The sequence below is a fragment of the Oncorhynchus clarkii genome, chromosome 16 (assembly GCF_045791955.1).
Source record: "Oncorhynchus clarkii lewisi isolate Uvic-CL-2024 chromosome 16, UVic_Ocla_1.0, whole genome shotgun sequence".
In the NCBI taxonomy this organism is placed as follows: domain Eukaryota; kingdom Metazoa; phylum Chordata; class Actinopteri; order Salmoniformes; family Salmonidae; genus Oncorhynchus; species Oncorhynchus clarkii.
Window position 1 is genome coordinate 23,867,326 of NC_092162.1, and position 25,199 is coordinate 23,892,524.

Consider the following 25,199-nt stretch of genomic DNA (forward strand, 5'->3'; position numbering starts at 1 on the left):
CGTTTAGAGGGACGGCCAGGTCTTGGTAGATTTGCAGTGGTCTGATACTCCTTCCATTTCAATATTATCGCTTGCACAGTGCTCCTTGGGATGTTTAAAGCTTGGGAAATCTTTTTGTATCCAAATCCGGCTTTAAACTTCTTCACAACAGTATCTCAGACCTGCCTGGTGTGTTCCTTGTTCTTCATGATGCTCTCTGCGCTTTTAACGGACCTCTGAGACTATCACAGTGCAGGTGCATTTATACGGAGACTTGATTACACACAGGTGGATTGTATTTATCATCATTAGTCATTTAGGTCAACATTGGATCATTCAGAGATCCTCACTGAACTTCTGGAGAGAGTTTGCTGCACTGAAAGTAAAGGGGCTGAATAATTTTGCACGCCCAATTTTTCAGTTTTTGATTTGTTAAAAAAGTTTGAAATATCCAATAAATGTCGTTCCACTTCATGATTGTGTCCCACTTGTTGTTGATTCTTCACAAAAAAATACAGTTTTATATCTTTATGTTTGAAGCCTGAAATGTGGCAAAAGGTCGCAAAGTTCAAGGGGGCCGAATACTTTCGCAAGGCACTGTATACAGTACCAGTGAAACGTTTGGACACAACTACTCATTCAAGGGTTTTTCTTTATTTTTACTATTTTCTACATTGTAGAATAATAGTGAAGACTTTAAAACTATGAAATAACACATATGGAATCATGTAGTAACAAAAAAGGGTTAAACAAATCTAAATATATTTAATATTTGAGATTCTTCAAAGTAACCACCCTTTGCCTTGATGACAGCATTGCACACTCTTGGCATTCTCTCAGCCAGCTTCATGAAGTATTCCTCTGGAATGCATTTCAATTAACAGGTGTGCCTTGTTAAATGTTTATTTGTGGAATTCCCGCAAAACACCAGTCTCAACGTCAACAGTGAAGAGGCAACTCCGGGATGCTGGCCTTCTAGGCAGAGTTGAAAAGAAAACGCCATATCTCAGACTGGCCAATATAAAGAAAAGATTAAGATGGGCAAAATTACACAGACACTGGACAGAGGAACTCTGCCTAGAAGGCCAGGATCACCGAGTCGTCTCTTCACTGTTGATGTTGAGACTGGTGTTTTGAAGGTACTACAGTATTTAATGAAGCTGCCAGTTGAGGACTTGTGAGGTGTCTGTTTCTCAAACTACACACTCTAACGTACTTGTCCTCTTGCTCAGTTGTGCACTGGGAACTCCCACTCCTCTTTCTATTCTGGTTAGAGCCAGTTTGCGCTGTTCTGTGAAGGGAGTAGTACACAGCATTGTACGAGATCTTCAGTTTCTTGGCAATCACAAAACCCTTGAATAAGTAGTTGTGTCCAAACTTTTGACTGGTACTAATATATATATATATATATATATATATCAATTTATTCAATACATTTTAGAATAAGGCTGTAATGTAACAAAATGTGGAAAAAGTCAAGGGGTCTGAATACGTTCCGAATGCACTGTGTGTGTGTGTGTGTATATATATATATATATATATATATATATATATATATACATACACACATACACAGTCGTGGCCAAAGGTTTTGAGAATGACACAAATATTAATTTTCACAAAGTTTGCTGCTTCAGTGTCTTTAGATATTTTTGTCAGATGTTACTATGGAATACTGAAGTATAATTACAAGCATTTCATGATAATGACAAAGTGAAAACAGGTTTTTAAAAATGTTTGCAAATTTATTAAAACTAAAACAGAAATACCATATACACATAAATATTCAGACCCTTTGCTATGAGACTAGACATTGAGCTCAGTTGCATCCTGTTTCCATTGATCATCCTTGAGATGTTTCTACATCTTGATTGGAGTCCACGTTTGGTAAATTCAATTGATTGGGCATGACATGAGAAGGCACACATCTGTCTATATAAGGTCCCACAGTAGACAGTGCAAGTCAGAGCAAAAACATAGCCATGAGGTCAGAGTCCCTCTGTGGTGATGGGAGAACCTTCCAGAAGGATAACGATCTCTGCGGCTCTCCACCAATTAGGCCTTTATGGTAGAGTGGCCAGACGGAAGCCACTTCTCAGTAAAAGGCACTGAACAGCCCGCTTGGATTTTGCCAAAAGGCACCTAAAGACTCTCAGATACTGAGAAACAAGATTGAGCTGAAACCAAGATTGAACTCTTTGGCCTGAATACCAAGCGTCATGTCTAGAGGAAACCTGGTGAAGCATGGTGGTGGCAGAAACATGCTGTGTGGATGTTTTTCAGTGGCAGGGACTGAGAGACTAGTCAGGATCGAGGCAAATATGAACGGAGCAAAGTGCAGAGATGAAAACCTGCTCCAGACCTTAGACTAGGGCAAATGTTCATCTTCCAACAGGACAACGACCCTAAGCACACAGCCAAGACAACGCAGGAGTCTCTAAATGTCCTTGAGTGGCCCAGCCAGAGCCTGGACTTGAACCCGATCGAGAGAGACCTGAAAATCGCTGTGCAGCAACACTCCCCATCCAACCTGACAGAGCATGAGAGGATCTGCAGAGAAGAATGGGAGAAACTCCCCAATACAGGTGTGCTAAGCTTGTAGCATCATACCCAAGAACACTTGAGGCTGTAATCGTCGTCAAAGATGATTCAACAAAGTACCGAGTAAATTGTCTGAATACTTATGTAAATGTGATATTTCTTATATTTTTAATAAATTAGCAAACTTTTTTTTTAAACACTTTTGCTTTGTCATTATGGGATATTGTGTGTAGATTGATGATATATATATTTTTAAATACATTTTAGAACAAGGCTGTAACCTAGCAAAAAGTCAAGGGGTCTGAATACTTTCCCAAGGCACTATGTATGTATGTATGTATGTATGTATGTATGTATCCATCCATAGGCACATAGTAAAACAACAACCTACTACATCTAATGATCTTCCACCCCCTTACTAAGCCATCTTCCTTTCCAGAAAGAAGACTAAACGAGAGAACAACATAAGGTCAGTTTCCCAGACCCAGATTAAGCCTAGTTCTGTGCTAAAAAGCAGATATCCTCCTTTGGAATAGATTTGTTTTAGCCCATCACTAGGCTCAATCTGACTCCAGGAAACCAGCTCCAACAGTATATCTTTTATAGTCTGTCCCTTGCTTCAGAAGAGTGTTAAACAGTATACAAGCATGGCAGGCATTGCCCACTGTGACCACGCTGAGCGAAGCCTGGGAGAGACATTAGCACCAACTGGCATGAAGGCTGAAGGTCACTGGCCGCCCCTGACATTTTGTCTGGGCACTCATTTCCTAAGTACATATCCAGATGAACGTTCCCCCTTTTACCCACGTAACTGTTAAGGAAGAGGGGGCCTATGTACAGTATTAAGCTGTCGATAAAGAGGCTGTACATAATTGCAGTTGCTAAATGTTTACTTCATATTTCCGCTTGATTATTATTACAAATACACATATACTGTATATATACACATATATAAAACCAAAAAATCCCTAAGGCTAATAATTTAATATTTTGCTCATGGGCCTGGGTATGTGTGCCCCTTTCTGTCCAATATGGTTACTTCTGAGCAATATTTCAGCCAATTTAGGGAATCCCTTTTGGCTTAAGAGCACTATCAAGAGGCAAAAGTTCATTATAGCCTCTTTAAAGATGTTGGATACTCAGTTCCCTGTTGCGACTACAAATATAAGTGGTTGCATTTCGGTTTTATGAGGGGATAACAGTACACAAAACCTATTCAACTGTTTCAATTGAAGTTGGTCAGATTTTTTTCAATGTAGAGCAATGTCAAGATGAAGCCATGTCTCACGACATCGGTTGAGCAGATCCAGCTATTTGCATCAATCACAAATGAATAGAAAATATAAGCAATGTCTAATTTCCTGGTTCTATTTGGCACTTATCTATAGCATTCAAGTGCATTGGAGGCATATAGCTGGATCTACACAACCAATGTCATGGGATGTGGTTTCATCTTGACATTAGACTACTATAGAGGTTTAAAAATATCTGACAGACTTTGATTTGAATGTGTTATTTCCCTTAAAGGCTACTCACCAACAGTGTTTAGTTACATGGCTATAAATGCTATATGACAAAAGTTCTCTGGAATTTCAGCAACCTCAGCATGGTACGTTGTATGTAAGTACAAGACATTCAATACGCATCTAATCCCAACAGAAAGGTGAAACTAGCCTGACAGTCTGTGACAATCGGTCTTCCGGTATTCACAGTTTTCCATTTCCAATCTCAACCGCTGTCTTTACATTTTTACTCACTCTCCCCTGAATAAGCACTTGGAAGTTGCTGAATTAATTGATTATTTACTTATTCGACATTGGTGAAAAGAAATTGAAATGTAAATATGTATTATGGAAATCATTGTCATTTGGGGGAATTGTTTTGGCACAAACTACATTTCAGTAACAGCTTTTCAATTCTGAAGATCTTTTTTTTATTTTTTTTTACCTGTGGCCAATACATCTTGTAACCTTAAAAATAGCTGGTGTGAAACAACAAATAATTGCATATTGAGTGTCATCTGTGCTTATGTAAGGGCAACCAATAGAGGGCGTGCATTTATTACTGTGGGAAAGCCCGCATTGCAACATACATTATTATTCACACAGTCACAATTACAATTATGTAACCCTGATCCCTAAACCTGACATTCCATTCCAAATACTTCAGAACAGTTTGAAACATATGAAAGCAGCCCGTGTCCTTTTCCCCCATTTTAAAATATTTTATTCAAGTAACATGGTTAAATTGTACATTAATTAAATGGCTTTAAAAATATAATACAAAGGGGGGGGGGGGGGAAAGTCACAAGAAAAAAAAGAGAACCTCCAATACTGAGCCAAAAGTATATACAGGCAACACTGATTATAAGCTTACTACTAACGTTTTGCATATGACTCCCCCTACATTGAAAATGTAAACATTGGTATATAGTATGTATTTCATTTCGATTTTGCCATTTAAGGAGCAAGCTGTCAAACAATGTAAGTATTGCAGCGATGATATATCATCTCAGATACCATCACTGCAGATCTCTAGTATTTGTAATAGGAATTACTGCCACAACTGCAGTTTCTTCATAAGAAAAAGAGACCCCTCACAAGAAGTATTTAAGAAATATGTTAAGGTCTGGCAGCTGTTACATTCATTTCAGGGACGACGTTTAAAGCAGTTGAACACACACTAAAAAGGTGCTCTACTTCCATTCCAAGTAGTTTAGAACGAGAGACACGGTCAACAACTTCCTACACTCTAGCACGGAAAACCACTTCAAAAGTGCTTATTTCATTCATTTATACATTTTCCAGGTAAGATATTTGTTTCATTCAATTACAACGTGCACAACAGTAAGTGCAGCTATCATAACAACATGAGTAAAGACTTAAAGGGACAGTTCACTCCAAAATCAAAGTTTGTGTTCAGACTTCCAGACTAATGTTGCGTTAAGTCCACATCCCGTGCCTTCAGAAATTATTCATACCCCTTGACTTATTCCACATTTTGTTGTGCTACAGCCTGAATTCAAAATTGATTACATTTATTTTTTTCTACACAAAGTACCTATAATGACAAAGTGAAAACATGTTTTTAGAAATTTTAGCAAATGTATTGAAAATTAAATACAGAAATATCTCATTTAGATATGTATTCACACCCCTGAGTAAATACATGTTAGACTCGCCTTTGGCAGTGATTACAGCTGTGTGTATTTCTGGGTATGCCTGTAAGAGTTTTGCACATATGAATTGTACAATAGTTGCCCATTATTCCTTTTAAAATTCTTCAAGCTCTGTCAAGGTGGTTGTTGATCATTGCTAGACAGCCATTTTCCAGTCTTGGCAGAGAGTCAATTTAAGTGAACATTCAACGTTGTCTTGGTAAGCAACTCCAGTGTATATTTGGCCTTGTGTTTTAGGTTATTGTCCTGCTGACTTCTTACACATTTTGTTGTGTTACACCCTGAATTTAGATTGGATTAAATGGAGATTTGTCACTGGCCTACAAACAATATACCATAATGTCAAAGTGGAATGATGTTTTTTTTGTGTATTTTATTTTTATACTATTTTTTTAATAAACGATGAAACAAATTGAAAGCTGAAATGTATTCAGTCAATAAATATTCATCCCATATGTTAAGGCAAGCCTAAATAAGTTCAGAGGTAAAAATGTGCTTAAGCCACTCTGTGTGCAATAATCCTGTAGTGTTTAACCATTTTTTTTATTGACTACCTCATCTCTGTACACAACACATACAGATAATTGGAAGGTCCCTCAAGTCGAGCAGTGAATTTCAAACGCAGATTCAACCACAAAGACCAAGGAGTTTTTCCAATGCGTCGCAAATTATTGCACCTATTGGTAGACGGGTAATACAAATTAAAAATCAGACATTGAATATCCTTTTGAGCATGGTGAAGTTATTAATGAACCCTTTGGATGGTGTATCAAAACACCCAGTCACTACAAAGATACAGGCACCAGTAGGGTTGCCAACTGTCCCGTATTAGCCGGAATGTCCCTTATATTGGGCTAAATTGGTTTGTTCCATACGGGACCTCCCTTGTCCCGTATATTCATCCAATCACAGTATAGTGTAAACGCGCCAATTTCTGCAAAGTCATTACTGTTATTGTTCAGTCGGTTTGGCATATCAAGGAAATATGGATAAACATGCAAAAAAAGACTGTTTATTGTAGCTGCACAATGTGAAGTAAAAAAGGACGTGGGTTAAGCCCGTCAGTGGTGACTCAACGAAAGCTTTCTGTACTTTATGTGTCGGGAATTCTCAATTGGCCATGAAGGGGAGAATGACCTAACTCAGCATGCATCCACAGAAAAGCACAAGGCCACGCTAGCTAAAGGTGCTAGCAATATCGGTGCATTCTTCGTGAGCTCTCCTTCACTGACCTGGAACAGGCGGTGGTGGCCCTCAAAATGACAGACAGTCAGTATGGACCAACTCTATGAAAAGTTTTGTGCTAGCGGGAGGAAATGCAGAAAGCCAGACAGGATACCACAAAATCCACCAGTGAGAAGTAGTAGTGAGAAGTAGGTGGCAGTTTTCCAAAACCTAGGGAAAGCCAACTTGATCAACATGTTCAGGATTGTCTCATTGGTCCTCAGTGTGCCAGACTCAAATGCCTTTGTAGAGAAGATTTTCTGTCTGATGACCATTAAATGGTCAGACTCAAGAAACCGCTGTAGCACAGAGCTGAAGGAAAAATAAATTAAAATATCTGGGAACTGTGACTTGTCATATAATGACTTCTCTCTGGCTATGCAAGAGTCAAGGACTGCTTGAAATCAGTCAAGAGCAGCAAAAAATATGTAGACTTGGTGAGTGACTCATGCCCCTCTTTTCCACTTTTGCATTTGAAAAGGTTATTTTTTTTGCTGTAAAAAAGGTCCAAAATGTGATTTATTTTATCATTTATTTAGAGGTTTATTCACATATGTTTACACAACGATACAGTTTTAATAAAGCTATAGGCTAAATGGAATATACAAATGTTTTGCCTTTCCAATTGAATAAGAATATACACTGTATATTCATTCACACAACACCGTACCCCCGTGGCACCGTGCACTGGCACGCAACCTTTTGTCCCTTATTTGGTAGTGAGAAAGTTGGTAACCCTAGGCATCGTTCCTAACTCAGATACCGGTGAGGAAGGACAGCACTCAGGGATTTCACCATAAGGACAATGGTGACTTTAAAACAGTTAGAGTTTAATGGCTGTGATAGGAGAAAACTGAGGGTGGATCAACAACACCGTAGTTACTCCACAATACTAACCTGATTGACAGAGTGAAGAGAAGGAAGCCGGTACAGAATACAAATATTGCAAAACATGAATCCTGTTTGCAACAAGGCACTGAAGTAATACTGCAAAACATGTAGCAAAGTAATTCACTTTTTGTCCTGAATACAAAGTGTTATTGGATTTGTCCAGAACATGCAACACATTACTGTGTACTACTCTCCATAATTTCAAGCATAGTGGTGGCTGCATCATGTTATGAGTATACTTGTAAGCGTTAGGGACCGGGCAGTGTTTAAGGATATAAAAGAAATGGAATGGAGTGAAGCACAGGCCAAATCCTAGAGGAAAACATGGTTCAATCTGCTTTCCACCAGACACTGGGAGATGAATTCACCTTTCAGAAGGACAATAACCTAAAACACAAGTCCAAATCCACTGTGGAGTTGCTTACTAAGAAGACAGTGAATGTTCCTGAGTGGCCGAGTTACAGTTTTGACTTAAATCTACGGGGAATTCTATGGCAAGACCTGAAAATGGTTGTTTAGCAATGATGAACAATCAATTTGACAGAGCTTGAAGAATTTTGAAAATTCTTCAAGCCCAGGTGTTCAAAGCTCTGAGACTTACCGTGTAGAATGTGTAGACCATCTATAGAGGACTAACTAAATAAAGTGGGACCGAAGAGCAAAACAATTATACCATTCAATAGTCTGTTGGCCGTAATAATAAAACAAAGAATATACAGTCACCGGGCAGGCAGAGTAATAGACGAGGGACTTACGCAGGTGCTCAATGGAGCCAACTTGGAATCAGGCGCTAAGTGAATAGTTCTACGACTCGATTGTGCCGGTAAGATTACATGGCTGGTCCTAGTCAATAAAAATGTACATTTTTGATTAACTCAATAAAACAAACTGCACATGATCTCACACTCGTATTATGAACTACATCCATACCACTGCAACACAGAATTATATTGGCTCACTCATCAGAGACATTTCAGACAGACATCCAGTAACAGTACACGGTTGTGTCACGTAAGGCTCATGTAAACATTCAGTTGACAATTATTCCCTTGTTAACCAACCGATACCCATCCCAGTAAGTAAATATATTTTGGAGATGACACTTAGACAAAATCAAGAAATATAATATTTTGGATCATTTGTGTGACATCCCGGTTGAAACGGGTACTTACCATTTCAATTAATTTATACTTACTTTAATTAAGACATTTCTTAATTAAATGGTCAATACCGGACTGTAAAATAAATGATTACCAGTAGACCTGTTAGACACAGTGATGCAGCCAGCTCCGAGGGGCCTTGAGACGGGGGTGCCTCTGGCAGTTACATGGTAAACTGCTTGAACATGAACTGGAGGGATATACAGTGCCTTCAGAATGTATTCACACCCCTTGACTTTTTCCACATTTTGTTGAGTTACAAAGGGGATTTAAAATGGATTTGTCATTTTTTGTCAACGATCTACACAAAACACTCTAATGTCAAAGTGAAAGAAAAATGCTAACATTTGTAAAAAATATATATAAGAAATAGAACTTCTTGATAAGAAGTATTCAACCCCGTGAGTCAATGCATGTTAGATTCACCTTTGGCAGCGATTACAGCTGTGAGTCTTCCTGGGTAAGGGCTCTAAGAGCTTTGCACACATGAATTGTGCAACATTTTCCCATTATTCTTTACAAAAATCTTCAAGTTCTGTCAAATTGGTTGTTGATGACTGCTGGAAAACAATTTGCAGGTCTTGCCATAGACTTTGAAGCAGATTTAAGTCAAAACTGTAATTCGGCCACTCAGAAAGATTCAGTGTCTTCTTGGTAAGCAACTCCAGTGTAGATTTGGTTATTGTCCTGCTGAAAGGTGAATTAATCCCCCAGTGCTTGGTGGAAAGCAGACTGAACTAGGTTTTCCTCTAGGATTAGGCTGGTGCATAGCTCCATTCCTTTTTCATCCTGAAAAACTCTCCAGTCCTTAATGATTACAAGGATACCCATAACATGATGCAGCTACCACTATGCTTGAAAATTTGGAGTGGTACTCAGTAATGTGTTGTATTGGATTTGCCCCAAACATTACACTTTGTATTCATGACAACAAGTGAATTGCTTTGCCACAATTTTTTCAGTATTACTTTTGTGCCTTGTTGCAAAAAGGATGCATGTCTTGGAATATGTGTATTCTGTAAAGGCTTTCTTCTCTTCACTCTGTCAATTAAGTTAGTATTGTGGAGTAACTACAATGTTGTTGATCCATCCTCAGTTTTGTCCTATCACAGCCATTGCACTCTGTTTTAAAGTCACCATTGGCCTTATGGTGAAATCCCGGAGTGGTTAGGAAGGACACCTGTATCTTTGTAGTGACTGGGGGTATTGATGCACCATCCAAAGTGGAATTAAAATCTTCATGTCTGCTTTTTATTTTATTACCCATCTACCAATAGGTGCCCTTTTTTGCAAGGTATTGGAAAAACTACCTGGTGTTCGTGGTTGAACCCGTGTTTGAAATTCACTGCTCGACTGAGGGACCTTACAGGGGTGTGTGTGGGGTACAGAGATGGGGTAGTCATCCAAAAAAATCCTGTTAAACTATTATTGCACACAGTCCATGCAACATATTTTATGACTTTTGACAGATTTTTACTCCTGAACGTATTTAGGCTTGCCATAATTAATAAGTTACTTATTGACTGAAGACATTTCAGCTTTTCATTTTTAATTCATTTGTTAAAAGATTTAAAAAAAATAAAAAATAAAATTGAAAAACATAATTCCACTTTGGCATACTGGAGTAGGCACAGGTGAATCTGGGTGATTTCCCCCCAAAAATAAGGTGATTCCAAAATGTCAAAATAAGGCATGATCTGAGTATGAAATGCTTTTATGGCAATAAAGGCATTTAGGCATTCCTTCAAAACAATTAGATGTGGGTAATGTTCACTGTCAAAAACATGCCCAATTCCTATGGGATATGTATGGATACTAATTATCAAACATTTTATATTTTGTGAGATTGTGAATTGTTTGTAGGTATAAAATAGAATACAGAGTTATCTAACAGTCCAGTGGTCAAATATAGATCAATTCTAGAAATGGCCTTACAAAAATAGAAAACGAGACCCCCTATTACGATCAATAAACTTGACTTTAATTATTATACCTAAACCATCAGCTACTTGTAATCACTTCATAGTAGTGCTATGTGGAAGCGTCAACTATATTGGCGACACTCCCAACACATAAAATTACTCACCAAATCTGTGAAAAATACAATAGGAAGACCATGGTGAATTCCCTCAAGTGCTTTTTGTTATACAATCGACTCTCGCAGGCTGTCTATTGACTCACGGCTACACAAATAGGGGGTGACCTCTATGGGGACCACCAAGAGGTTTGGCCCAGCAGGCACCGGCCAGGTAGGTTCCAGCCCTGTGGGTTGTGTTTGCTCGGGGAGGTCCAATGGCGGATCAGACGTCACAGGGGCTGAGTGTAACACCACCTCACTGGTGACCTCAACGGGGACCACCAAGAGGAGTGGTCTGCCAGGCTCCGGCCTGGTGGTCTGGGTTTGCTTGGGGAGGTCCGATGACCGATTGGACACCAGAGGGGCCGATATGGGTTGCGCTCGCAACCCAGCCAATTCCATCTCTGCGGCAAGGTCCAGGTCGCTCCCATAGAGCACGTTCATCTTTCGCACCAGAAGTCCCTCCGTCTCCGGGGGCTCCTCGTTCTCCTCCCGCCTTATCTGCCTCTTGGAGCGGCGCATGAAGGAGGCATGCAGGATGGAGCGCTTGAGAAGGTGCTTGCGGTAAGCCCGCTGGATGATCACGGCTGCTGCCTCCTCCTCCTTGCGCCGCAGCGTGGTGGTGATGGGCTCGTAGGAGTCGGTCGTGGGGTTGTTCATGTTGAACTTGGCCTCGATGCTCACCTTCATGGCCGTCATCTCCACCCCTTCTCCCAGCACCTCCTGGGTGACGGCCAGCAGGATGTCCAGGCAGTGAATCTTATCGCCCGTGACCAGGGGCAGGTCCATCGAGATCAGCTTGATCCGGTTGGGCTTGGCGATACGCAGGGGTTCCTGCAGGGTGTCACAAAATTCTGACAGCTTGGCGTATTCGATGAACTGCGTGCCCTCAAGGTCGAACTTCTCCCAGGTCTCGTCGAACATCACAAAGTCATCCTCGCACAGCAGGTCCCCGCTCTCCTCTTGGGCCGTGTTGAAGTTCTCCAGGATGATGGCGATGTACATGTTGACCACCACCAGGAAGGACATGATGATGTAACTGCAAAAGAACATGATACCCATGCCTGGGTTGCCGCAGTTGCCCCGAACGTCCGAGCCCGGGTTCTCAATGTCTGGGTCACAGTCTGGAGGACCGCTGTTTAGAATTGGCAGCAGAAGACCATCCCAACCCGCAGAGGTGGTGATCTCAAACAGGCAGATAATACTGCTGCCGAACGTCTGGAAATTGAAGATGTCGTCGATGCCCGCCTGTTTTTTGACGTAGGCAAAGTTGGACATGCCGAATATGGAGAAGATGAACATGATGAGGAAGAGCAGGAGGCCGATGTTGAACAGAGCAGGGAGTGACATCATCAACGCAAATAAGAGCGTCCGAATGCCCTTGGCACCTTTGATGAGACGCAGGACCCTGCCTATCCTAGCCAGCCTGATGACCCTGAACAAGGTGGGTGACACAAAGTACTTCTCTATGATGTCCGACAGCATTATACCTGAAGGGAAATTAGATAAACAATGGTTAATGACCAATCACACCTCTCCATCTACTGTCGAAATATCTCATCTTCAATGCTTTTCAGTGTGGCATTTTTCAATTGGTTTACTTTCTGAATCAACTTGATTTTAAATGGAATTGATCCCAACCCTGTAGTAACTTGTCTATGACTTATCCTATGTACAGTATACAATAAGGTATACAGTGTAAAGAATATTGAGGTACAAACCCGCAACGGACAGGATGACCACGACAAAATCAAAAATATTCCATCCGATGGTGAAGAAGTAATGGCGAAGGGCAAACATCTTGAGCAGACACTCGCCGGTGAAAACGACGATGAAGGCCAGGTTGATCTTGTAAAGGACATTTTCCTTCTCCGCGCTTTGGTCGTCCGTCTCCACCATCATGGTGACCATGTTGAGGCAGATGAGGACCATGATGAAGATGTCAAAGAACTGCTGAGTGATGAAGTCAAACACAGCGCCTTGAATCATGTTCTGTAGGGGCCCGAGGGTCACATGAAAGAGAGAGTGAGGGAGACACAAACACAAATTTCCTTAGGTGTGTTAAAGCCAATGTTGTGTAGAACAGGCTAAGGTGGGTCAACGATGATGTCATGGCAAAGTCACGCATTTTAATGTCACTGGGTATGTGGTATACTCAGAGCAGGACCTGCAGACTTTAGCCCCATAACATAATTTAATTATTACTTGTACATGAAATGTATCACACAATTACTGGTCAAAAGATTGACATTGAAATTCTACACATAAAAAATGCACTTTCAACACAAAAGATCATTGATCAAATGACGTAATCCCTATAATCAGCAATGTATTTATTGAAGGTGCTTATGTAGAGTACATTTAGTCTTGGATTAGAAAGATGTAATGAATCTTAATACTAGAGAGAGTAGCATAAGTGTGTGGCTATAACCGAATGCCATTTATGTGTTGCATACCGTAGGCCTTGGGATAGGCTTCACTGGCTTCTTCGAGCCAAGTTTCTTCATGGCTTCATGATATTTCTTCTGCTCCTCTGTCATAAAGATGTCATCACCAAAGTGCAGGATCAAAATCAAATCAACAATTATTCTGGGCATTTACATGTATACAGGTATATATCAAAATGAATTAAAACTGTATATATTCAATCTTGATTTTTTAAAATTTGTAGTCAATCTGCGATTGGTACATCAATTGTTGGACTTTTAAAATAGTTATAAATACAGTTTGATTCTTGAAGAGTATCTGTACAGTATACAGTGCATTCAGAAAGTATTCAGACCCCTTGACTTTTTCCACATTTTGTTACGTTACAGCTTTAATCTAAAATCCTCATCAAATAATACCCCATAATGACAAAGCGAAAACAGTTTGACATTTTAGCACATTTATTAAAAATAAAAGACAGAAATACCTTATTTACATAAGTATTCAGACCCTTTACAATGATACTTGAAATTGAGCTCAGGTGCATCCTGTTTCAATTGATCATCCTTGAGATGTTTCTACAACTTGATTGGAGTCCACCTGTGGTAAATTCAATTGATTGGACATGATTTGGAAAGACACACATCTGTCTATATAAGGTCCCACAGTTGACAGTGCACATCAGAGCAAAAACCAAGCCATGACGTCGAAGGAATTGTCTGTAAAGCTCCAAGACGGGATTGTGTCGAGGCACAGATCTGGGTAAGGGTACCAAAACATTTCTGCAGCATTTGAAGGTCACCAAGAACACAGTGGCCCCCCATCGTTCTTAAATGGAAGAAGTTTGGAACCATCAAGACTCTTCCTAGAGCTGGCCACCATGCCAAACTGAGCAATCGGAGGAGAAGGGCGTTGGTCAGGGAGGTGACCAAGAACCCGATGGTCACTCTGACAGAGCTCCAGAATTCCTCTGTGGAGATGGGAGAACCTTCCAGATGGACAACCATCTCTGCAGTACTCCACCAATCAGGCCTTTATAGTAGAGTGGACAGACGAAAGCCACTCCTCAGTAAAAGGCACATGACAGCCCGCTTGGAGCTTGCCAAAAGGCACCTACAGACTCAAGACCATGAGAAACAAGATTCCCCTGTCTGATGAAACCAATATTGAACTCCTTGGCTTGAATGCCAAGGGTCACGTCTGGAGGAAAGCTGGCATCATCCCTACGGTGAAGCATGGCGGTGGCAGCATCATGCTGTGCCAATGTTTTTCAGCGGCAGGGACTGGGAGACTAGTCAGGATTGAGGGAAAGATGAATGGAGCAAAGTACAGAGAGATCCTTGATGAACACCTACTCCAGAGTGCTCAGGACCTCCGACTGGGGTGAAGGTTCACCTTCCAACAGGACAATGACCCTAAGCACACAGCCAAGGCAACGCAGGAGTGGTTTCGGGACACGTGTCTAAATGTCCATGAGTGGCCCAGCCAGAGCCCGAACTTGAACAAGATCAAACATCTCTGGAGAGAAAATAGCTGTGCAGCGACGTTCCCCATCCAACCTGACAGAGCTTGAGAAAATCTGCAGAGAAGAATGGGAGAAACTCCTCAAATACAGATGTGTCAAGCTTGTAGCATCATACCCAAGAAGACTTGAGGCTGCAATCACTGCCAAAGGTGCTTCAACAAAGTAGTGAGTAAAGGATCTGAATACTTATTTTTAATACATTTGCAAAAAAAAAATCATGTTTTATTAATGTACACTAATTATTTTGGGACTAATAAATTATATTAGTTGAATTGAGTAAATGCATTTCTCGTTTTACAGAGCAATTATTTGATTAACTACACGCTTATAATTTAGTAGGTCTATTGGTAGTTGTTATTTACACTATACACATAGCATATGCTTGGGTACCACATTGACATCTCTGATGTGCTTGCCTCAATAAGTGAATGCTAGAACAAGCTATTTGTATCTTGTCTCTTAATAATTGCATAACGGCGCAAGTTAGACATGCTCATTATTGTCCTACTGAGAGGTGATGTAAGGCTCGCTACCTTGACTAGATTCCTCCAGAGACGTACACGGCCTGTTGCCTTTATTCACATAATATGAACGTAGTTTACTATTATATTCAACATAATTTCTACCTAATGGTTGGGTCATTTCCGAACCTTTACAAAATGGCGACTCATCCAGTTGTCGGGGATTTCTATATCCAACTATATATCTGTCATCTATTAATCACTTTATTTACTAGTAAAAAATAAATAAAAAAGAGATGGCGCTTATCTTTTTCTTTTGCTGGTTGAAATTGTCAATAATGACACCAATGAAAAGATTGAGGGTGAAGAAGGAGCCGAAGATGATGAAGATGACAAAGTAGATGTACATGTAGAGGTTGATCTCATACGAGGGCTGCTCCTCCACCTAGGGGACCATAAATAGTTTCGCTCGTCAAACAAACAAAAAAACGATTTACTTACAACAATTCAACTGCCATCAATGTGTCCGGTAACACTTTGACTTTCCTGAATAAGCATGAATAATATCTGACTAACTGTGTATAACTATACACTTTTAATAAAAGCATTTTGAAGCGTTTACAATTCACAAGCATGAATCACATTTATGATCATTTATAAAGCATGTATACACATTTTTCAATGGCTTACTCATGAATGCTATGACTTTTGTATTCTGTGGTAATAACTGCTCCCCAAACCAAATGTTTATATTACAGTATCTTATATAAGTACCTACTTCTCGAGAGTCCACGGCAGCATACATGATGTCCATCCAGCCTTTAAATGTGGCCTGTAGAGAGATAGGGCACTTTTTTTTCAGATACTTTTGAGTACACCAACACCCTCAGAGAAGGAAACAATATTAAATACTTTAGTAGACCAGGGGGTGACCAAGTCTCTTCCTTCAGAGCTACCGGGTATGCAGGCATTTGCTCCAAACCTGTTGTTACACACTTGATTCAGTTAATCGAGTTCCTGGTGAGCAGCTAATTAGTTGAATCAGGTGTGCTAGAGTAGGGTTGGAGCAAAAGGAGGAAGGGTAGCTCTCCAGGAGGAGGATTGGGCCACAGCTTGAGAGCCAGCGCACAGCACCCATGCATCTTAGAAACCCTGGCCCTCACCACTTGCAGCAGAGAGAGGTAGCCCAAGCCCACGTTGTCGTAGTTGACTTTGACGTTGACCCAGCGGGCTTCCTGGGTGGCGTGCTGCAGGGCAAGGCAGTCGCTCCTGTTGTTGACCTCGGTGATGGGGAACAGCTCCTCCGTGGTGGTGTTGATGCAGCGGTAGAACTTTCCGGCAAACAGGTTGACCCCCATGATGCTGAAGATGAGCCAGAAGATGAGGCACACCAGCAGCACATTGAAGATGGAGGGGATGGCGCCGACAAGAGCGTTTACCACCACCTTCCTCCCATAGACAGGACACAGTGCAGTCAAAACCATTAAAGTCACCTCCGTTACAATAGTCAGCCATGACCACTGCAGTCACCGCCACCCAACACTAAGTCATGCTCCCTGCAGTCAAAATAGTCAAGACAGCTAACACCACCTTCGTCACAATAGTAATTTATATGACTACTGCAGTCACCTCTGTCCCAACACTAAGTCATGCTCCCTGCAGTCAAAATAGTCAGTCAAGACAGCTAACACCACCTTCGTCACAATAGTCAGTCATGATGACCACTAACATCACCTCGGTCACAATAATAATTTATATGACTACTGCAGTCACCTCTGTCCCAATAGTAAGACATGCTCCCTGCAGTCAAAATAGTCAATCACGACCACTAACGTCAGCTCTGTCACAGTAGTCAGTCATGACCCCTAACACCACCTACATCCTAACAGTCAGTCATGACCATTTACATCACCTCCATCGCAATAGTCATAGCTAACCGCAGTCAACTCTGTCACAAGACGTCACTGTCAGAGATGTGTCAGTGTGCGTATGCGTTTAGGATTGTCTGTATCAGCATTTCTGTCGGTGTGTCTTTCTCTGTCTGCGTGGATATTTAAGTGTTGTACTGATAGGTTTGAAACAGTTACTCACCCTCATTCCCTCAAATCTTGACAGGGCTCGAAGTGGCCTTAGAGCCCTGAGTGTTCTAAGAGACTTGATTGGTCCAAGTTCAGAGTAGCCCATCCAGTTAGCTCCTAAAGTGACTAAGGAAACCTGAGGCAGGATTGTAACGTCATTGTAGTCACCCAACATCTCGTTATATGCTTGTTCGAATGACCAAAACTTTACAAATTTAAGGTCTTGTATTTTCTGCCAAGCAGGATAACAAAAAAAATAAATTACTTGCGGAGAATACAAGGTAACACAAATGTCAATGTCTTCCTTGATTTTCACGTACATGTATTATGGAGCTCGCCCACAACAGTGATAATAGTTGTAACATTGCTTAACCCACGTTTCATTCTGTGTAAATATCACTTCAAAAACAATTCAATGGAAACTTACATCCACAATTAGGAAGTCCAGCCAACACCAAGCGTTGGTGAAGTAGGTCTTGAAGCCGTACGCCACCCATTTCAAGAGCATCTCAATGATAAAGACATAGGTGAAGACTTTGTCTGCATACTCCAGGATGATTTTGATAGTTCTTCTCCTCTCAATGTAAATATCCTCAAAAGCCTATCAGAAGTGAGCCAAAGAAAATGAATCTCAATATATATAACCAGTGGCCTTCCCAGAGTAATGGAGTATCAACTGTAAATAGGTCAATGACCAGGAACTCACTCACCAGAGCTCCACTGCTTAGGAGGATCATGAAGACTATGAAGGTCTCAAAGTAGTCGTGTTCCACGATGGTGAAACAGGTCCTGCGGAGGTTCCACCACTTCTTGCCTCTGCCCTGAGAGACGTCAAATGTCAGACACGGCCATCGAGCGATACAGCCTGGAGAGAGCGAGAGAAATGCCAACATGGTGTTTTTGTACGCTTCATTTGGACTGTTTCACTTGCCCCCCGAGGTGCTGTCTGTGTAGCATAGCCTAAAGTCTAGCCAGGTCCTGAGCGAGTTGGACAATCCCGCAAATAAAAGATGTGACGTATCATGGCAATCACTTTACTGACATTATTAAGCTGTGACTCCAAACTCTATGGTCCCACCTTACATGAAATAGAATACAGTAACTCTCTCTCTGTGAATGCTGATGTGCCAATTTGTGTGATATGGGACAAAGTTTACAGATATTTCCACAAGAAAATTAGACATCAAACACTTGATATTAGCGTTGCATTTTTGTAATTTAGTAACAATACATTGTAAAGACCATGAAAATCAGGAAACCCAACCCAGATCTATTTAAGCAGGGGACAGTATTTCCTGTGTACCATCAGTGAAGCAAGCTTCTGGTTCCTCTGGCTCTGGCTCCTCCTCTTCCTCCTCTTCCACAGGCTCTGGTTCAGGTACATAGTCCACCGTGCTGCACACCGAGGACTCGTCACCCACTGCACCCAACAACTATCGATGGGGAGGAAAGAGACTGAGTGGCTGAGACAAAATGTCAGCCACAACATCAGAGAGGAGAAATCTAACTCATGTAGGATTGTGAACTTGGATTGAAGAGAACCACAGGTGAGATTTGTCCTAATTCTTATACTTGTTTGCTTAAATATCCAGGTAACACTTTACATGGTATACTTGAAAGATTTATGAAGGGTTTATAAGTAGTTTATTAACTGACAATTATTAGTTCATAGATAAAGCAGAGTACAATTATCGTCTTCAGTTTGCCATCATACTGTACCTTCAAGTGATCACCTTGTCCATTTTCTTCATCTGATGTAAAAGACCCACTGTAGTCATCATCGTTCTCAAAGTCCGTCTCCCCCTGGGCAATGGGCACATTGAGGCTCATCTCGCCGTCTGCCTGAAGCCCGTCCACACAGTTGGTCATCCCGTCGGCCATCTTGGAATCCTGGCACGTGTCTAAGTGGTTTAGTGCAAAGGTCTCCTTTTCGGGGTTTCCTTCGATCCCCTCACCCCCTTCCTTGTCCCCGGTGGCCTTTTTGCCCAGTAGCTGCAGGACCATGTGGCGGACAGAGGCTTTCACCCAGTCGATGCCCCAGTTGATCCTGCCGATGGCGATCTGGAGGTTGTTCATCTCACCGTCGTCATCACTGGACAGGTTGTCTCCACTGAATGAGCTGAGCAGCAAGGCCAGGAAGAGGTTCAGCACCTACAGGGAGGTAGAGGTGGCAGTTCTCTTTGAAAGTTAGAGAGAAGGTGTCTGACAGGGCAGTGTGGGGAATCTGATCCTACTTTACTCCCAGCTACTCCAAGCCTTGTGCGTTTAAGGGAGGTGTCCTGGGAGAATTAAAAGACAGCCAAAAGACACATCTATTCCATTCTGCTTCATGGCTTAGTGACTTACTGCGAGCTTAAAGGCAGGTGAGCAAAGAATGGAGGAGAACTAAACTTCCGTGGGACCTATCATCCTTCCACTCGCCCTCTCTACCTTCTCTTCCTCTGTATGCACTGCTAAAGGCACTTTCTATCACTCTAAATTTCAGGCTTCTGCCTCTAACCCTAAGAAACTATTTTCTATCTTCCATCCCCCTCCCTGCTCCCTCTCTGCGGATGACTTTGTCAACCACTTTGAAAAGAAGGTTGACAACGTCTACTCATTAAATCAGCCTACTGAGTCCACTGGTCCCACTCACCCAATGCCTTGACCTCTTTCTCCCCTCTCTCTTCAGATAAAATCCTGCAACTAATAAAATCACTTTTTATAGCTACTGTTTACAGGCCTCCTGGGCCATATACAGCGTTCCTCATTGAGTTCTCTGAATTCCTATCGGACCTTGTAGTCATAGCAGATAATATTCTAATCTTTGGTGACTTTAATATTCACATGGAAAAGTCCACAGACCCACTCCAAAAGGCTTTCGGAGCCATCATCGACTCAGTGGGTTTTGTCCAACATGTCTCTGGACCTACTCACTGTCATACTCTGGACCTAGTTTTGTCCCATGGAATAAATGTTGTGGATCTTAATGTTTATCCTCATAATCCTGGACTATCGGACCACCATTTTATTACGTTTGCAATTGCAACAAATAATCTGCTCAGACCCCAACCAAGGAACATCAAAAGTCATGCTATAAATTCACAGACAACACAAAGATTCCTTGATGTCCTTCCAGACTCCCTCTGTCTACCCAAGGATGTCAGAGGACAAAAATCAGTTAACCACCCAACTGAGGAACTCAATTTAACCTTGCGCAATACCCTAGATGCAGTTGCACCACTAAAAATTAAAAACATTTGTCATAAGAAACTAGCTCCCTGGTATACAGAAAATACCCGAGCTCTGAAGCAAGTTTCCAGAAAATTGGAACGGAAATGGCGCCACACCAAACTGGAAGTCTTCCGACTAGCTTGGAAAGACAGTACCGTGCAGTATCGAAGAGCCCTTACTGCTGCTCGATCATCCTATTTTTCCAACTTGATTGAGGAAAATAAGAACAATCCGAAATTCCTTTTTGATACTGTCGCAAAGTTAACTAAAAAGCAGCATTCCCCAAGAGAGGATGGCTTTCACTTCAGCAGTAATAAATTCATGAACTTCTTTGAGGAAAAGCTCATGATTATTAGAAAGCAAATTACGGACTCCTCTTTAAATCTGCATATTCCTTCAAAGCTCAGTTGTTCTGAGTCTACACAACTGCCAGGACCTAGGATCAAGAGAGACACTCAAGTGTTTTAGTACTATATCTCTTGACACAATGATGAAAATAATCATGGCCTCTAAACCTTCAAGCTGCATACTGGACCCTATTCCAACTAAACTACTGAAAGAGCTGCTTCCTGTGCTTGGCCCTCCTATGTTGAACATAAATGGCTCTCTATCCACCGGATGTGTACCAAACTCACTAAAAGTGGCAGCAATAAAGCATCTCTTGAAAAAGCCAAACCTTGACCCAGAAAATATGAAAAAACAATTAAAAAAAAACTATCAGCCTATATTGAATCTTCCATTCCTCTCAAAAAATGTAGAAAAGGCTGTTGCGCAGCAACTCACTGCCTTCCTGAAGACAAACAATGTATACGAAATGCTTCAGTCTGGTTTCAGACCCCATCATAGCACTGAGACTGCACTTGTGAAGGTGGTAAATTACCTATTAATGGCATCAGACCGAGGCTCTGCATCTGTCCTTGTGCTCCTAGACCTTAGTGCTGCTTTTAATACCATCAATCACCACTTTCTTTTGGAGAGATTGGAAACCCAAATTGGTCTACATGGACAAGTTCTGGCCTGGTTTAGATCTTATCTGTCGGAAAGATATCAGTTTGTCTCTGTGAATGGTTTTCCCTCTGACAAATGAACTGTACATTTCAGGGGTTCCTCAAGGTTCCGTTTTAGGACCACTATTGTTTTCACTATATATTTTACCTCTTGGGGATGTCATTCGAAAACATAATGTTAACATTCACTGCTATGCGGATGATACACAGCTGTACATTTCAATGAAACATGGTGAAGACCCAAAATTGTCCTCGCTAGAAGTCTGTGTTTCAGACATAAGGAAGTGGATGGCTGCAAACTTTCTACTTTTAAACTCGGGCAAAACAGAGATGCTTGTTCTAGGTCCCAAGAAACAAAGATATCTTATGTTGAATCTGACAATTAATCTTAATGGTTGTACAGTCGTCTCAAATAAAACTGTGAAGGACCTCGGCGTTACTCTGGACCCTGATCTCTCTTTTGACGAACATATCAAGACTGTTTCAAGGACAGCTTTTTTCCATCTACGTAACATTGCAAAAATCAGAAACTTTCTGTCCAAAAATGATGCAGAAAAATGTATCCATGCTTTTGTTACTTCTAGGTTAGACTACTGCAATGCTCTACTTTCCAGCTACCCGGATAAAGCACTAAATAAACTTCAGTTAGTGCTAAATACGGCTGCTAGAATCCTGACTAGAACCAAACATTTTGATCATATTACTCCAGTACTAGCCTCCCTACACTGGCTTCCTGTCAAGGCAAGAGCTGATTTCAAGGTTTTACTGCTAACCTACAAAGCATTATATGGGCTTGCTCCTACCTATCTCTCTGATTTGGTCCTGCCGTACATACCTACACGTACGCTACGGTCACAAGACGCATGCCTCCTAATTGTCCCTAGAATTTCTAAGCAAACAGCTGGAGGCAGGGCTTTCTCCTATTGAGCTCCATTTTTATGGAATGGTCTGCCTACCCATGTGAGAGACACAAACTCGGTCTCAACCTTTAAGTCTTTACTGAAGACTCTTCTTATCAGTGGGTCATATGATTGAGTGTAGTCTGGCCCAGGAGTGTGAAGGTGAACGGAAAGGCTCTGGAGCAACGAACCGCTCTTGCTGTCTCTGCCTGGCCGGTTCCCCTCTTTCCACTGGGATTCTCTGCCTCTAACCCTATTACAGGGGCTGAGTCACTGGCTTACTGGTGCTCTTTCATGCTGTCCCTAGGAGGGGAGCGTCACTTCAGTGGGTTGAGTCACTGATGTGATCTTCCTGTCTGGGTTGGCGCCCCCCTTGGGTTGTGCCGTGGCAGAGATCTTTGTGGGCTATACTCGGCCTTGTCTAAGGATGGTAAGTTGGTGGTTGGAGATATCCCTCTAGTGGTGTGGGGGCTGTGCTTTGGCAAAGTGGGTGGGGCTATATCCTTCCTGTTTGGCCCTGTCCGGGTGTGTCATCGGATGGGGCCACAGTGTCTCCTGACCCCTCCTGTCTCAGCCTCCAGTATTTATGCTGCAGTAGTTTGTGTCGGGGGGCTAGGGTCAGTTTGTCATATCTGGAGTAATTCTCCTGTCCTATCCGGTGTCCTGTGCGAATTTAAGTATGCTCTCTCTAATTCTCTCTTTCTTTCTTTCTCTCTCTCGGAGGACCTGAGCCCTAGGACCATGCCTCAGGACTACCTGGCATGATGACTCCTTGCTGTCCCCAGTCCACCTGGCCGTGCTGCTGCTCCAGTTTCAACTGTTCTGCATGTGATTATTATTATTTGACCATGCTGGTCATTTATGAACATTTGAACATCTTGGCCATGTTCTGTTATAATCTCCACCCGGCACAGCCAGAAGAGGACTGGCCACCCCACATAGCCTGGTTCCTCTCTAGGTTTCTTCCTAGGTTTTGGCCTTTCTAGGGAGTTGTTAGCCACAGTGCTTCTACACCTGCATTGCTTGCTGTTTGGGGTTTTAGGCTGGGTTTCTGTACAGCACTTTGAGATATCAGCTGATGTACGAAGGGCTATATAAAACACATTTTATTTGATTAGTGAGGTCTGACCACACGACAACCTGCCCGCTCAATCTCATTCCCTCCTCAAGACCATCTATGGATACCTTCTCCCATTCCTCACATCCCTCATCAACTCATCCCTGACCATTGACTGCTTCCCCTCGGACTTCCAAATTGCCAGAGTCGATTCCCTTCTCAAGAAATCAACACTTGAGTCCCTTCTTTCTTTTCTTTCCAAAACACTTGAGCGTGCTGTCGCTGACTAACTCTCTCGTTATTTCTCTCAGAACGATCTTCTTAACCATAACCAGTCAGGCTTCGAGACGGGTCACTCAACCGAGACTGCTCTTCTCCGTGTCATGGAGGCTCTCCGCCAGTGTTGTGTTCGAGACCACCTAAAGTGGGACTGGTTCAAGACAAAGACCGGAGCAAATCGAGTCCGAGTCAAGACCAAGATCGGAGGGGGTGAGAACGAGTCAAGACCAAGACCGGAGGGGGTGAGAACGAGTCAAGACCAAGACCGGAGGGGGTGAGAACGAGTCAAGACCGAGACCAGGAGGGAGACAAAGGGTCAGAGACCAAGCCAAGGCTGAGACCAGGAAAATGTGAGTCCAATTCAAGACCATGATTGTAATTTTGTCAAATCATCACCATAATAAGAGTTTGAAATGTCCAGTATTTCTGTATTCATATTTCAGAACAACATATGGATTCTTTAGACATTAAGAATGGTGAAATGCTGAATGCTGGGGGAAAATAGAGCCACTCTACAAATTATTACTAACCCAAACACAGCGGGGAACATTGAGTGCCTCCTATAATAATACCTCTAATTACATTATTATTTTCAATGATGTTCTGATTTAATCTATTTAGTTTTTGTTGAAAAGGGTTAACACTGAAGAGAAAAAAAGATCCAATCAGGATTTTTCCTTTTTGGTCTCTGGGGAGATAAATATAGCTAGCTAAGTCAGCCATTGGCTACCAAAAAATGTATGGAAACATTTGCCTTCTCAAAGGCCAACAGGTCCTTGCACAACAGCGAGCAGTAGTTTTCCAGTTTATCCACGGTCTAGTAGGCTAGGTTTGCAGTGGCTGCAGCAGGTGTTATTGAAGAGGAAGTTGTTGCTAATTTGTTAGCTTCTCCCTTTTCAAGAATAACTTTCAACGACAAGCTGAGTTTCAAATGATCATCTGGTGAGTGGAAGTGTGTTTTTTATCACAGGGCGCTTGCTGTTATCCATCTCTTTGAAAATAACTTGTTGCATTTAAACTTTCGGTCAGCGGATACTTTGTGTGCTAAACGTGAAATGCTTTTGCAATGGGAAGTCATAGTTGTACATTTCGATTAGGAAATGCTTAGCCTCATGGTTGTGTTTTTGTATTCTTTTGAATAGGCAACTACTACGGTCTTGTAATGGATGCGAGCTTCGACTGGAAGCCAGTGGAGTGTGAGAA

General features: G+C 41.8%; 1 protein-coding gene across 1 annotated transcript in view; it reads right to left on the reverse strand.

Moving 5' to 3' along the window:
* Positions 1-10,562: 10,562 nt before the first annotated feature.
* The window catches only part of LOC139368236 (sodium channel, voltage-gated, type IV, alpha, a), a 101,562-nt gene continuing 86,925 nt past the window's right edge, over positions 10,563-25,199 (reverse strand). The window contains exons 19-29 of the mRNA XM_071106905.1: positions 19,261-19,692; positions 18,845-18,974; positions 18,252-18,406; positions 17,969-18,142; positions 17,555-17,677; positions 16,627-16,908; positions 16,242-16,295; positions 15,771-15,908; positions 13,507-13,608; positions 12,772-13,042; positions 10,563-12,540 (exon numbers count right to left, since the gene is read on the reverse strand). Of these exons, the coding sequence (XP_070963006.1) occupies positions 11,117-12,540; positions 12,772-13,042; positions 13,507-13,608; positions 15,771-15,908; positions 16,242-16,295; positions 16,627-16,908; positions 17,555-17,677; positions 17,969-18,142; positions 18,252-18,406; positions 18,845-18,974; positions 19,261-19,692 (3,285 nt within the window). The 3' untranslated portion in view covers positions 10,563-11,116. The remainder of the gene's footprint in view (positions 12,541-12,771; positions 13,043-13,506; positions 13,609-15,770; positions 15,909-16,241; positions 16,296-16,626; positions 16,909-17,554; positions 17,678-17,968; positions 18,143-18,251; positions 18,407-18,844; positions 18,975-19,260; positions 19,693-25,199) is intronic.